General features: G+C 34.7%; 1 protein-coding gene across 3 annotated transcripts in view; it reads right to left on the bottom strand.

Annotated features, from left to right (window-relative positions):
- GPC5 (glypican 5) overlaps positions 1 to 15,906 on the bottom strand; it is a gene marked incomplete at its 5' end in the record, with an annotated part of 1,368,327 nt that overhangs the window by 909,662 nt on the left and 442,759 nt on the right. For all 3 annotated transcript variants that reach the window (XM_082366023.1, XM_082366025.1, XM_082366024.1), the window contains one exon: positions 13,724 to 13,844. In XM_082366023.1, the coding sequence (XP_082222149.1) occupies positions 13,724 to 13,844 (121 nt within the window). The remainder of the gene's footprint in view (positions 1 to 13,723; positions 13,845 to 15,906) is intronic.

The following is a 15,906-nucleotide window of genomic DNA, read 5'->3' as shown; positions in this document are numbered from 1 at the left end:
TGATGATTTATGTTGTTGTGCCTTTCCTGATCTAATAAATTTAAGTATACAGTTTTCAGATTTGTACACAAAGAAAAAAATAATCAGAGTGGAAAATATGTAGCAATCTCATGAATATGAAGGAAGAGTTCAAATAGGACCTTTCTATTGTACGTGTCTATGCAAAGCTTTATTCTAAAAAAGAAAAACAATGCCGATGACTTTATGACTTGAAAATCTTCAAGATTTTGGTAGATTAGATCATTTGGGGCAGTTGTTCACTCTCTCCCCCATCTCCATCCCTGGGCGGGGGATTGAGGGTGGGAAGGGATGTACTTCTCACTATTTGCCTTTGGTCTTTGCTGTATGACTTTGCTTTGGCCAAAGGCTTATCTTAGAGGCTCTACTGCAGCAGCAGCTTGGTATGTTTTTGCACAGGTGGGTTTGAACTCCTGACTTCTGTCATAACAATAACATGCTTCTGGTTCTGTGATCTGAGAAAGATGACCAACATGTGCAACTGATCTGGACTTTGAGCAAAACCCAGCCCAGCCCAGCAGAGACCAGCTGAGTCACAGCTGACCACAGATGCATGAACAAGTAAAAAAAGATACTTATTGATGTATTTCACTAAGTTTTACTTGGTTTTTAAACACAAAATTATCATGGCAATAGCTTGACTGCTTCAAAGGTGTCACTGTCCAACATTTCTGTTATTCAGTCATCACATCTATTATGGACACATCATAATTAAAAAAAAATAAGTTATAACTATATTCTAATTGAAGTAAATGGTACCACAGTATTTTATTAAATATCCTCTCATTCATTTCATATTCAATCTCAGTTGAATAGCTTCTAGGTTCCTGGAACTGGGACAAATTCTCTGAAGCTAGATCAGAAATCTTACTATAAAGCTTACAAAATGAATTCCTTTACCTTTTTATGACAATGTTTTACTACAAGTAGGTACGTTCTTATTCAATTTTGTATGCCCACTACTTAGGAAATCTCCTGATCCATAATACAGCCTCAATAATATTTGTTGAATAAAGTAAAGAGACATGGTCAGACTCCCTTCCCTTATTTGATGAGAAGCAGACTAGTTCATAAATGCAATACACGTTGTTTCTCATCAACATCCTCATTTAAATCATTTTGTGTACTCCCTGTATCTATTATTATGCCTGACACCTAGTGGATACTAAACCGCTTTATTCAGTGAATAAATGAGTGGACAAATGAGTAAAATAGTACAGGAATTTTAAAATTATAATCCAAGACTGAAAGCATATTATTTGTAATTAGAATGATATTAAATAGTTACTGTTAGTATTTGATCATTAGGAAGATTCACTTTTCTGTTTCATTTAAATTTTACATATAGTGATCAATTTAACTATAAATTTCATTCATTTGTTCAATGGATATATATTGAACATTGTTTATGTTCCCATGCTCTCTGCTAGACACAATGAGGAAATACAAGTATGGCCCATAACATAGTGGAGATGGTAGTCAAAAGGCATCACAAGCGGCATTAAGCATAAAGGTTTATTTTAAATGGATAACTCCTTGGATATTTTCCCTTGTTACAAATCCAAGAAATGCATTTGTATGTTGAGATGCAATACATTCTTAAAATATCAGAAAAAGAGGTATTTTTAAGGTTGGGTAAAAGGTGACACTATAATGAATTAGCACAGAAACAGGAAAAAGCCACTAGTCATGAGAGTATTTGTGAAACAGACATAGAAAATTAGTCTTCTAATAAAGTTATTGTGTCCTTGGATGACATATAATAATTTTGCTATTCAACTTTTGTCAATGAAAAAACACAATACAGTCAAAACTATATACTTCATAATTGAAGTATATAAATAACTCACTTTGAAATGTCTGAGGCATGCTTCACATTTTTTTAAATGGGAAATTATGAAATTTAAACTCTGTACCTATTTTAATGGGTGCAAATCAAATATTTTGAAAACTCTTAAGAATTAGGTCTCATTTCAACATCTATTAAGTGCCTTAAGAACATTTATTTTCTAGAAATTTTAACTGCTCTTCTGATAATGTGATTCTTCTACAAAAATCTTGAGAAGATTTTCTTATCATTAAATTAAAAATGAATGTGCACAATAGGAAGTCACTAGGATATAGTAAATATCTTGGTTTGTTATATATACCTAATAAATTCAAATTACTCTTTTATAGTTAAAAGCTGACAAGCTCATTTGCTTTTATAAGATAAAAAGAAAAGGAGCATTAAAGGAAGTTAAATTAGATTTTACCATCTGTTTAATGAGTTTCAGGCCTGGTTTGATAATATATTTCCAGATATAAAATTTCAAAATGATCATTTTCAGAAATAGTAACTGACCTGCCTTGTATAAAGGTATATAAATGCCTATTCAAACTCATTACTATAAAACTCGTGATTTGTTTTATTTCTAATGAAACCAATTAAGTTTCCACCACATCAATGTGAAACACATAATAGATGCAGAACTTATATTCATAGGACTTACCACATTTCTTACAGCTATTACAATTCATATTTTCATTTTATCATAGGACTTTTACTTAGTTCAGTTTTTAATAAATCTTTATACAGTATTTATTTCACTTCTTCAATATTCTGTGCCTAAGAAACTTTCCCAATGATCCTCAGTGACCATATTCCTCTCATAAGTCAGCCTACTTTCAAGGTGCATTCACTGCTTCAAAACCATAGGGGGCCATCTGGTTAAGATGGCATCTGAATTGCAAGAAATATATCCAGAAACTGTTCTGCTCTGACGAATTATGTCTTCAAGGCACATTCATAAAATGACATTCAAGTGATTATGGAGTACACATTTATTGAGTCTGCAAAGCATTATGGACCCATAATAACGCCTGCAGAAAGCTGAGAATATGCATGAGCCACTCATATGGCAAAAGAGTGCTACAGAAGATCATTAGATGGATTCTTTTTTGCATGCCAAACTTTGGGGTATTTGGAATCAAGTTGTGACAGTTGCCAGGAGAGGACGGCACATGGCCCAGAAAATTGTGAATAACAAGGAGAAAAGCTGGGTTGTTTGATTGGGAAGTGTTATGAACTACTATAACCCTAGGTTCCCAGAATTCAATGAGGGTGGTAGAACTATGAACCTGAATTAATATCCAGAAAAAGCTAGAGGAGGAGTTTCTCTGCAACATTTAATCAGAGCAAAAAGATCGGCCAAGTCCAAACAGAAAAATTAGCCAAGTTTGCGAGATATGGTTCAAAACACTAAAATCAGACTAACCAAGATATTTGGGTACAGAAAAATTTGATTTTTTTTCTTCTCTAAAGAAGCGCTCTCATAAGTCAGTTGCAGAGTGCGAGGAAGAACACAGGAATACACGCGCCCTTCTTTGGGGGAAACTGAGACATAATGGATGACTATGAGATACAGAAAAAAAGAGAATTTTTTTCCAAGTAAAAGTTAACAATAATGTGTTTTTCTTAAAAAAAAATGGAATGGAAGAACTAGAAGTAAGAAAGAACCTGAGATATTAAAGAACTGAAACAATGAGTGTGTATGTAGGGAGAGTAGATGTAACATTAGTGTAAGAAGGGGAGGAATTAGCTAATAAGGTTTGAGACATGGAAGACCAGATGATGCAGCTCCACATAAAACATGATGCAGAGTTTGTCTTTAGTTTTTAAAATTATATTTATGTTTATCACAGTAATAAATATATTTAGTAAAAAACAAGTAGTACCAAAAGGTCTATTTAAAAGAAAAAAAAAAGCATTTCTACTCCCAAAGGCACTTTATAGACCATGTTTCCTGCTCTTGGGGAAAGTAATAATCAACCTGACTGATTGTTCTAGCATTAACCTTACATGTCTAAACCTTTATTAAATTGGCATTTATTTTCTGTTTCTTACTATCAATTCTTGGCAATATTTATTGATTTTCTGTTATACCACCACATCCCACTTTCCTTTTTCCCATACAACTAATTTAATTTTAGCAAAGTTGTGATAACAGTAATAGTTTTATCTACAAATATTTTATTCAGTTCAGGGAAATAGTGTACTATGATTATATATCTTTTCATATAAAGGTTTTTGCTTTCCTATAATCTACAATTGCCATGGTATCTATCAATTTGCATAATTTGCCTTGTATCTATCCAATTTTTTCCTTAAATGCTCTAGTAAATCTGTCAAATGTTTTTTTTCATATATTCCAACACATTAAGTTAGCAATTTTTTTTTTCTTTTTGGCTTGCAAAATTCCTTCCCACAGTCTTCCTTTTCCCTAATCTGATGTATTCAACAGCATGTTGCCTGGACCCCATATCTTCTCATTTCTTGATCACTCTTTGCCAACAGCTTTACACAGAAGGTTTATAAAATATAAATTTGTGTATTCTTATCTGAAAAGCTTTTTAATCTATCCTCATACTTGATTTCCATTTTAGCTATGTATAGAATTTCAGGTCAGAAATCAGTTGCCTCATAATTTGAAGGTACTGCTTTTCCATTTTCTTCTAGTACTCCTGTCGGTAAGAAACTACAAATCTGATCCCCATTCTTTGTATGCATCTGTATGTATTTTGTTTGGTTTGTTTCTTTCACTGGAAGGTTTTAATATCTTCTCTTCAATATTCATAAATTTCATAATTATTGTTGTGTGTGGTGTGTGTGTGTGTGTGTTCATTCATTGTAATGGTCATTTGGTGGGCTCAATCTGGAGTCAAGACTCTTCATTTCTGAAAAAGGTGATTTATTATTTATATGATAAACTCCTTCTCTCTATTAGTTTGGTTCTTTTCCCTGAAATTCTTATTACAAGGATCTCCTAGCGTAAAATTCTAATATCTCATCATTTTACTATTTCCTTCTCTCTTTTTTGTGTTATTTTATAGAATATTTTTTGACTATATCTTGAAAACCCTTCTATTGAATTTTAAATTTTTATATATTTTCAATTTTTGAAGTTCCTTCTTATTCTTTCATTAATTTTTTAGAAGCAATATATTAGTATTTTTTTAAGATACAGTCTATTCTCTCATTTTTTGGAGGATATTCATATAGCTTTGTGTATTTTCTTCTTCATACTCATCTATATTTTCCCATTTCTTTTTTTCTTTTATATTTATTTTTTTCCCATTTTACTTCAATGCACAGTGATCTTTGATTGTCCATTGATATTGGGCATCAGAAGCCACCTGGAAATTATTGTATATATATAGGGTATAATAGAGGATTTCACCACCATTCAATTAGATGATAAGTTGACTTCTCAATGGGTATAAGCCCAATCAGTATGTGGAATTATTTGTTCTAGAATTGATCAGTTTCTTCAAAGAAGAGTCATCTAATATTCTACATGAGTAGCTGGTACCTGAATGCTAGCATTCTGAAAACAAGCAGGTCAGTAAGTGACTTTTCACTTAGTTCCCCTATTTCCTGTCTTGTGGTTCATTCTGTTCTATATTCTAGCAGAAGTTATAAGCCAGGAATCTTCCTATTACAGTCCCCCCCACCCCCCCAGAAAACACCTTTAGACAGCAAGGGAGAAAAAGGAGTTATTTCCACTTTTTGAATATTACAAATAATGCTGCTGTCAACATTCATGCACAAAATTGTACAAATGTACAATTTTTCTTGTACAAATGTACAAAATTAAGAAAAGATTTTTTGTACAAATGTACAAAAAAATCACCTAAATAAAAAATATAAAAGTTTTAGTGTCCAACATTCTTTCAATATGTTTGACAAACAGAAAACCTGCTGGATAAATGGCTCAAATCTTAAAAAGTAATAATGATGTGGCAGCATCAGAGTAAATATAAAGTCAAATATTTACCCAACATCAAACAGCTACATACTCTTTAAATAATAGAAAATAAATGATCAATGGCCAACCCAAACCCCATTACTTTCAAAAAGAGTTTTGAAACTTGCATTTCCAGTTGATTGTCCACTAATTTAAAAGGTTGGTTTTATGCTGACCATTGATTTTTTTAATGAAATGGCCAATAGTGAAGTCAATGCATTATACCACATATTCCAGAAAGTAACCTACCCTTGACTTTACTCAGACCAAACTAATTGCTAAATTAGATGACCATTCAATGTTATTGAGTGCATTTCAAATACTTTCTTCTGAACCAAAAACTAAACAGGCTTTGGTCACTACTGCATTGCTAATACAAAATCAAGAAGTGACTGTCTTTCTGGAATATTAATAAAGTAGGCTTGGGGGCATGATATTAGTGTGTAGTGGAGATCAGGAGGAAGGAGTCAGGGTGCTGTAGTGATTTCCTAAGCAAGGAAATGAGTTGGTAGAAGTGGAAGAAGTTCATAGTCAGCTGACACCTCATGGTCAAATAGTTTGCAATCAGGAATTGACCAACTGGCTCTTTGTCAGTTATAAGCTATTAACAACAGGAAACGTCTTCCTAAATGCATTTCATAGTAGGTGATTTAATGAAAAAAGCTTGGACAGTTTTCATAATTCAGAAATTTTGAGATACTAATATCTTTTTAAAATTCTGTGTCATTTTTTTTGTATTTATAAACACTAACCATCCACTGAGATTTCAATTAGAATCTCTTCTTAACCTACCATAGCTATTAAGTCACTATTTATCATATTGGTATCCTAGTAACAGAATGAGATAAAAGAAAAGAGGCAATTTAACATAGTTTTCCCTACATAAAATAAGAAAGTCTCTAATCTCTTCTTGAACCCATAGGTTGCGATTACTGAAATACACATTATAAAATATCTATGTATTTTGTGGTTTTAAGCAAATGGTTATGATGATTGCTCTTTCTCACATTTAAAAATCAAATTTATTTTATACATGAAGACATTTTTCTAAAGAAGTTTAGTCTCTCTATAAAAATGAATATTTGATAGAAACTGGTAATATCTTATATGTATTGGAATTGTTTGAAGAAATAAAACGTTATTTAAATCTACTACTTTTAACAACACTGTAACATTTATTGGTCTTGCAATAAAAGAATTATAGAAAATTGCTGTGATATTACTTTTTATGTTTCATACTGAAAGTAGGTAAAGTAATTTCTAAGCAGTGGGTCATTACCGTCCACAAATAACAGTGCTCAGCAGTTAGGATTTTAACCGCTGACATCATTTTCTTTGAAAAATGATAGATGTTATTTAATGCTTAAAGATAAATTGCTGCATAACTGTGACTTTTTTGTTGACAGCTTTGCCCTGAACAAACTTAGTCAATATGAACGAGAAGTTTCAAAATAAGTTTGTTAGGAGAGACAATCTGAATTAAAATGCTCATACATTTCCTCTGTCACATGTACTAAGAGGAATCAAGTGCTATTTCCTATCTATTATCGAAGGGCAATTCAGGCTGATGCAAACATCTAAGAAAGTTCATGTTAACCTTTTAAAATTCCGTCCTTTACACAATTCCTCACTGGAGGGCTAATAGCTACCCTATATTTATCACAGGTCGTTTTCAAAGGTACAGGCAATGTCCACCTTAAGCACAGGTTTTGGAATGTAGGAAACTGCAGGAATGTATCTCTGAGGGTTTGTACGGTGGCTTATCTAGAGAAAGATGCCAAAAATCACAGATGGAGGGGAGCCGGGAATGACTTCCCTCTTTTTTCCGAGGTCCCTGTTCCCAGTTCAGAAGGACTTGCAGAGACAGTGAGGGGACTTCAAAGTACCTGAAATATTCCCTGAGGCCAAACTATAATCCATAGTTATCCATTTATATTGAATTTTCTTGGCATTTTTGTTCTTGGCAGGACTTAAAGATAGGGCTCGTCCTAAACAAATAAAATTAAAGCTGTTTTCGCTTTCTCTAGGAAGACTTGAAAAATCTTTTTTTTTTTAATAAATTTATTTATCTTTATTTTTGGCTGCGTTGGGTCTTCATTGCTGCGCGCGGGGTTTCTCTAGTTGCGGCGAGCGGGGGCTACTCTTTGTTGCGGTGCGCGGGCTTCTCACTGCAGTGGTTTCTCTTGTTGCAGAGCACGGGCTCTAGGTGCGCTGGCTTCATCAGTTGTGGCTCGCGGGCTCTAGAGCGCAGGCTCAGTAGTTGTGGTGCATGGGCTTAGTTGCTCCATGACATGTGGGATCTTCCTGGACCAGGGCTTGAACCCGTGTCCCCTGCATTGGCAGGCAGATTCTTAACTACTGCACCACCAGGGAAGTCCCAAAAAATCTTATAAACTATTTTCTAATTAAAAATATTTGTTTTGTCTAGTAGGTCTGCGTCTTTATTCCCTTCTTGCCCCTAGGTTCTTCATGACCTTTTTTTTTTTTTTTTTTTTTTTTTTTTTGGCCATCCTTGGTGTACTCTCAGGTGACAGGAGCTCAGGCTAACATTTCTACTTTGGTTTGACTACTTTGGTTCCTAGAGCTCCATAATATTCCCTAACACTGATGCGTGGTCACTGCCATCTCTCACCTACACCCTCAATATGCAGGGAAAACTGAAATATATAATTTACTTCACATATAAATTCCTATAATTTTCCTAGAGAAAAATTTAGCAATATTTATCAAAATACTTAAAATTGTTAATGAATAGATTCTTGGTTACAACATTTAGAAATTTATCACAAGAGAAAAAAGTTGCAAAAAGATCTATGTCTAGGGGATATACCTATTAGTAGTCTTTATTATCGTGAAAATTGGAAATAACCTTAATGTCTAACTCAAGGTGCCTGGATTAAATAAAATTATAGTCCTACCATATGATAGAATAATATTCAGGCACTAGCAACCATATTGCAGAATATTTAATTCTGTGAAAACAAATTTATGTGTTGTTAGGTGAGTAGTTTGGGACACAAAACCAAATGTACTCTTTGTTTTATTTTAAAAAGTCAAATGTATACATAAGTACAAAAAAGTCTAGAAGGCTTATTTCCTGAGGCTTGTTTGTTGTCTCATAAGTGGTATAACATTTATTTTCTACTCTATTGGTAAAATAATAAAATTTGGTTTATTATAAGAGACACATAATTCTTCAGTAAGAAAAAGTTAATGTTACTAAATATCTTGTCTGTCCAAGATCAACTCTCTAAGTATCTGCAAGGTACCACATACATTAAATAAATGATTTCTCCATTCGTAGATTTGTACAGTATACATTTTTCATAAAATTCTGCTGTTTTATATTCTCTTCTAATTGTTTTAGTACAAATTCTAACAAGAAAGTAGCAATCTCATACAGTCTCAGAACTTGAATAGTATCTGTATACTGATGTTCCCAAATGTGCATTTCTAGTTCTAGGCTCGCCAATGAACTCTGGGCATGCCTCTGGGATGTCTAACGGGCATCTCAAATTTAAGACAACCATTCATTTATTAATTTCTGGTCAACTCCAACAACCAAACCCCAGATGCACTCCACTTCCAGAATTCCTTTTTTCACTTCATGACATTATCATTCCACCTGGTTATCTTCCTTATACTCTTTCTCTTGTCCCAATTTCCAATCCATCAACAATTCCTGATAACTCCTCTTGCCATATCGATCCAAATCCATCTGTTTCTCATATTATCCACTCTTCTTATTCTAGTCCAAATCAATTTCTACCCTTGCTCTTCAAGTCCATTTTCCATAGTAAAGCCAAAATTATCTTTATAAAACATAAATTAAATTGCATCATACTCTGCCTAAAGCCTTTAAGTGGCTTCCTTTCCCACTTAGGAGAAGACTGAAATGCCCTACCAGAGCCTACCAGTTTCCCCTTAATTCATCTTATGTTTTCTTCTCTTCTGTATTCATTCTGTTCCAGACACATGGCTTTCTCTTTGTTCTCTGAATACAATTAACCTACTCCTGCCACAAGTCCTTGAATGTATTATTTCCTCTGCTTCAAACACAGTTCTCCCAGATTTTCCTATGATTCCTTCTCCCTTTCCTATGATTCCTTGTCAATCAGTATCAACCCAGCAGCTCCCCATCTTGGAATGGCCTCCACTAGCTCTCTCTTCTTGAGTGCCTTTCCCTACCTCATCTGTTCTGTGTTCTTGATTTGTTCACATTTGTCAGCTACAGGCATTGTATTTTCCTTTTCCTTAGAATATAAATCCCATGAGAGCAGGGTTGTGTCTGCTTTGTTCACCCATGTAACCTCAGTGCCTTGTGCAGAACCAGGCCCATAGTGGGAATTCAATAAGTATAAGTGGAATATTTTGAATAAATTAATGATTAAGACATTTACAAAGTGGCATTTTCAAAGTAAAATCCCTACCCACTTGTTTAATGACTCTAACTGCAGAGGTTACAGGGTAGAAAATGAGGTGTGCTCAATGGCAGGCCTAGAAGAAAGATGTTTGGGGGCTAACATATGGAGACAGTTTTTGCTAATAAATATGGCTGGCTTATTTCCATATACTTAGATACGGAAAAAAAGGACAAGAGGAACTTTTGCTTACCCCTATGATGAGAGATGGCATTTTTATAGTATACTGTATTGTCGACAAATGCATTTAATATCCATTACAATAAAAAACAAACTCCAAACACAAATAAGTGATCACTTAAATCTACAGATTAGATTCTGAAATATGTTCCTTCTTCTACTTCCTCCCTTACTCCATACTTATTCCCAAATTAATAAATTCTCACTTATAGAAGACGATTTTCTGAAACTTTTCAGACCTGACCCTGTGGTGGGTCTTTTTAACTGCCCCTGGATATTACAGCACAGCAGCTGTTCCCGCTAGGACACACACATATGACCAGCAGTCAGAAGTCTGGCAAAGTCAAAAATTTCTCTTCATCTCCACGACAGCTGTCTTAGGAAAGAACATGTTCTAAGACACTAAAGTTGAATATTGTACAAAATATGACTTTCTGCTATCTTCTGTAAAAATCTAAATTTCAATCATATCATCCTAGTAGACTTTAAAAAGATAGACCTCAAAGGTAGCATTTTATTTCATATTCTCTTGTAACTCTGGAAGGAAACTTAAGCATGAATAATTGGAGATCTGCACACTAATATAAAGATGAAAGAATGGGACTCAATTTAACATGGGTGCTAAAAAAAAAAGTGGAATTATTTCCCTCTGCCACCTTGAAAAGGATATGGCTTTGAAATCTATGAAGCAAGAAGGGGCAAATGGTATGCCAAATGGGCAATGTATCAGTGAACCCTCCTGTGAAGAATTTTTAATAAACCCTACATTTTCAGTATCTACTTATTTCTTTGTGAATATGGTTTTTTTACATGTACTCTTTTGTATATAGCAGCTCCATCCTTATTGCCTACAACAGGGTTTTCCATCTGTTTTTATAATGTATATATGTGTGTGTGTGTGTGTGTGTATACATATACCATTAAAACAGTTTGAACACACACCCACTCAACACATATTTATGTATTTCTAAACTATATGCATGTGCTATTGCACTGTTACATATTTTATATACCTTCCTACAACCAAAAAAAAAAAAAATTAAAAGAATGTGACAGAATAAATATACATTGAAGTTCTATATTTCCATTCTGCCCTCCAGTGGCTCAGCTTGTGAACTCCCTGGGGAATGCTTACCCCACGTTGGAGACCACTAAGTTTTGCTGTCTCTCAGTGAGAGGAACCACTTCTTATTAAAGCTCTTTTGATTTGATGATCCATTGTGCACTGGAGTTTTTGAATAATACAGATCTACATACCACATTATAGCCCATGATGCTGTGAGGTGCCACCTAGATGAAGGCATTTGTTCCTCCAGCTGCAGATGATATTGTTGGCTGCTGATGACTCAGAGCTGTGCTGACTCAGAGCTGAGTTAACACACCTACCTCCATCCCAGTAGCCCTCATCCAATCACTGGTCAATGTGGGACAATGAAGACCCACCTCCTTGTTTCAACTCAGGACAACCTGAAACAGGCCTCCCAGCTCCTGAGGTCCTACTGGGTCCAGGCGAGGCTTCTGTTAAAGCTACAACACAGTTCAGTTGCTCCCTCTGTTCTGTGCTCCTCCCTCCAGCCCCTTACTGACTGCAGGGCACCCTGCCGTAAACCTCCTGCACGCACATCTCTGTTTCAGAGTCTCTTTCCCGGGGAACTCCAACAAAAACATATATACATCGGCATATACTTAGGAATCTAGTCTGTTTATGTGTCAAGTTCCTAATAGATTGTTTATTGGCCCACTGGAAATTTAAGAATTTAAAAATATCCTAAATTTTCTTGAATTCTCATTAGGGTCTCACTGAGTCCAGATTAACTTCACCTCGAGGTCTTCCTTGTTTTTTCTCATCATAGGGAAGCAAGGTTCCAAAAATTTGGCAGGAAGAGTGACTTCCATCCTTCTGAGTGCCTGAGTGACAGTCACTGATGAGCTTATCATCCTGGCTTCTGAGGACAACAGGCTTTCTCCTTGATGACCTCAGCCATTCTGACCCGGGCTCTGGCCCAGCTTCTGCGGCTCACTGCTCCCTCCTACACTGTCACTTTAGCTCCTGCCCTTTTCCCAAGCAACTCAGTTCCAAGAAATGTCTCAGCACTTGCCCCACTAGCAGCATAAGGCACCTATTTACATTACCTTGGAGGTGCCTCTTTGAGGGAACTGGTTTAACTCACTAGTAATTATGGCACCACTTTTCTCTTATACTTTTCCTAATGGAACTTATTTTTGATTCTGCTCTCCAGGGTGAAAGCTCTGTTTTCTCAATGTACTAGCCGTAGAAAGAGCAAAGTAGCCATTACTGCCTCCTGGAAAGGAGAAATCTATGGTATTGGACACAAGCCCCCCTATCTTGCTTTGTTCAATATGTAGAGACTCCCATAAAAATGGAATCCTAAGAACTGGCCCCATATAAACTTAAGTTTTGCAGAACAATTATGAGAAGCATACCAACCACTCTGGAATAATATCAATAAAAACTCAGTACTATGTTTAGGTATAGATTCTGACATAGAATACTAGAAGTCAGTGTCAACTATCCATACAAAGTTTTGCTTAGAAAAAATTAAAATATATGCACATATAAATTGTTATAAAAAGACTAATAACTTAAAAAATAGCCCTTCTTACCCCAAATCCCAACAGATGCAGAATGGAAGGTGGTTTTTACAACATGTCATATAATATTTGGCTTTCATTAATCAAATAGTTTGATGAAATATTCCTTTGACAGATACCTTCATGCTTTACTTGCCATGTATTAAAAACAGCAGTATATACTCAATTAAATAATATTATTAAAGATAAAACAAGTATTTCATAAACAACCATTAGGTAACATGTAAAAGGTGATACAGGAAATAAATACAAGAAATGCATGTGATTCATTTATGGCTTAACTTTTGTTGAAAATGCAGCAAAAACCTTCACAGCAAGGCTCAGAAAGTTGCCTGGAAGGTGACTTTGGCACCTTCCATGCTCTTCTATGCTTTTTCTTTGATGGTGACAGTAGTTCCCATGTCTAAAGCTTATTCATTAGGGATGAAGCTCATCCTGAGATTCTCATTATTCATTGAAACCCTGAAGCCATGGTTCCTTTTACAGACAGATATTGTCTATCCATTAAAATACTGCTGCACATTGACTGTATATGAAAATCACTCAACCAAATATTTCCAAAACTCTAGATACAAATAATTTATTCCAGTACTCAGTTTCAGGTAGGATTATCAGATAGGATTAACAGGTTGATCACATATAATAGAAAGTCATCACTTACTAGTTATTACTGAGTATACCAATAAATAGAGCATTGGCACTTACCTGAATAACATGCTTCAGTTTATCGATAATCTGATTTATCACAGGATCGGTTCCTTTGACTTTGACTTCGGGATTTCCATATTGGGCTTTGATTCCATTTCCAACCACACGCTGAGTATAGCTAACAAAGTGAAAAGTGAAAGATACCTGACTTAATAACCTGGTCACAGTATTATCTGCCACAACTTTTTGAACAGATTCGAGTTCAGAATCTTACTCCTTCAAGAGTATAAAATAATGTATTTTTTCTTGGACCAGAACCTGGCACAGCTGCAATGTTTTTTCCTGGTAAAACACTTAGCATGCAAATACAAACTATTCTATTGTTATCCCCTCAAAAGACCCAACCAAAAATTGTGTTTTTAATACTACTTACCAATATTCCAAAAAAAGTTAATATACATCTCACTTTGTTACCAATTTTTGCTGAATTACATACATGTCTGAATCCATATCATCTGGGTCAATTCACTTCATTTTATACAGTATTTAGATGAATCACAGTAATTTTTTTTACATATTGGACTACAAAAGAAATATATATATACATATACACATATACACACATATATATGTCACATGTCAACTTAGTATTCAAACAAATATTTAGATTCATCAGTCACAAAGATGCATTAAGTGCCCCCTCCTATATTCCAGTCCTATACTACATGACTGGGGTTATAAGGAGGTATAAGACTCAATTCTTGTCCTCACAGTACTCATTATATACCTGGGAATATAATGTATCAATTAACTTGTTCATTCATGCATTCATTCATTACATTTTATTATATTTAAAAGTTCTTACTAGATTCCAGCAATATAACTATCTTTATTTTCCTGACAGTGTGGTGTAGCCTAATGACAAGTGAACAGTTAAAGCACAGCACTAGGAATGAAGGAGACGTTCAGTATGTGGTAGGGATAGCAAGAAGGAAGAGTATATGCCAAGTGAGAGGTAGGGATAACACAAGTAGTAAACATTGAACATATGGAGAAGTTTATTTGGACCAACACACTTGGGGAAAAACTAAAGGAGGAGTTATAGCTTGAGGCAGCCCTTGAAATATTAAGGTAAGGATAGGTCTTGGATGATGTAGTTAATGTGAACTCCAGGGCAAAAGATGACATCCCAGCAGGGGAAATCACAAAGGCACGTGAGTAACACACACAGGGAAGCATAACTAGGCTTTTATTTACAAAGGGAGAGAACAAATGGGGGAAAGTAAGAGATGGGGGACATGCCCTGGAGGTTCCATCCCCTCTATGTTTAAGACTCTCCTCTGAGTAAAATGTTGCTTACATTAAAGTATCATGATAAAGTGGCCTCACAGACTTTTCAGGAAGCATTTTCACATAATTTGTAATGTAATATCCCTTCTCTGTATTTGAGCAGAGTATCACAATTATGTACGTGAACCTTCTGCATTTTCTACGGCAGTGGAAACTCTTTGAAAAGATAAAAAGAGGTTCCACTGTTCAGAATATGGCCAAACAAAAGGAGTTTCAAGGAATATCCAGTTATTCCCAATATTATGCATACCCAATGATCAATTTTCAAAAGTAGATCAAACAATTACTAATTATGTCCTTCCAATGACAGTAAATGATGGAACTCTTTGATATGGATAATACCAATTGGATGTGATAAGAATAATGATATTAATAAATCTTTTTATTTTTAAAACAACCTTGAACTCATTTCTTTATGCAGAAATAGAGGGTTTTAAAGTTAGGTATTCCAGTGTAAGTTAGTAACTTAGCAATATATACCAATAACAAATAGTAGAAGGAAAACAATTATGCATATACTATTAATGTGTACTAATATTCTTTAGTTAGGAAGAATCAAGTAAATTGTAAATATTAGGCTTCTCTTAACTTCTCTGTAGCACTGTTATATTTTTCTTCCAAATATTTCAAGTAGATTACACATGTGGCTCCTTTATTAGTGTGATCATTATTAATAATAATGATGAATAATGTGAATAAATAAATGGATAAATGATGACTATGATTCAGGCATTGTTTTAATTACTTTCTTTGGAGTTTGTCAGTTCATCTCAGTGACAATCATTTGTTGTAGCCATGAGAACGTGCCGCATAGACTTCAAAATAATGGAAGTGTCATTGACCAGGGCACCTGCTGCTTTGCTCTGAAATCTATTTCTATGTCTCCTCCA

The sequence above is a fragment of the Balaenoptera borealis genome, assembly GCF_965194805.1.
Source record: "Balaenoptera borealis genome assembly, chromosome: 18".
In the NCBI taxonomy this organism is placed as follows: domain Eukaryota; kingdom Metazoa; phylum Chordata; class Mammalia; order Artiodactyla; family Balaenopteridae; genus Balaenoptera; species Balaenoptera borealis.
Note: the sequence above shows the minus strand (reverse complement) of the source record. Positions and strands in the feature narration are given on the sequence as shown.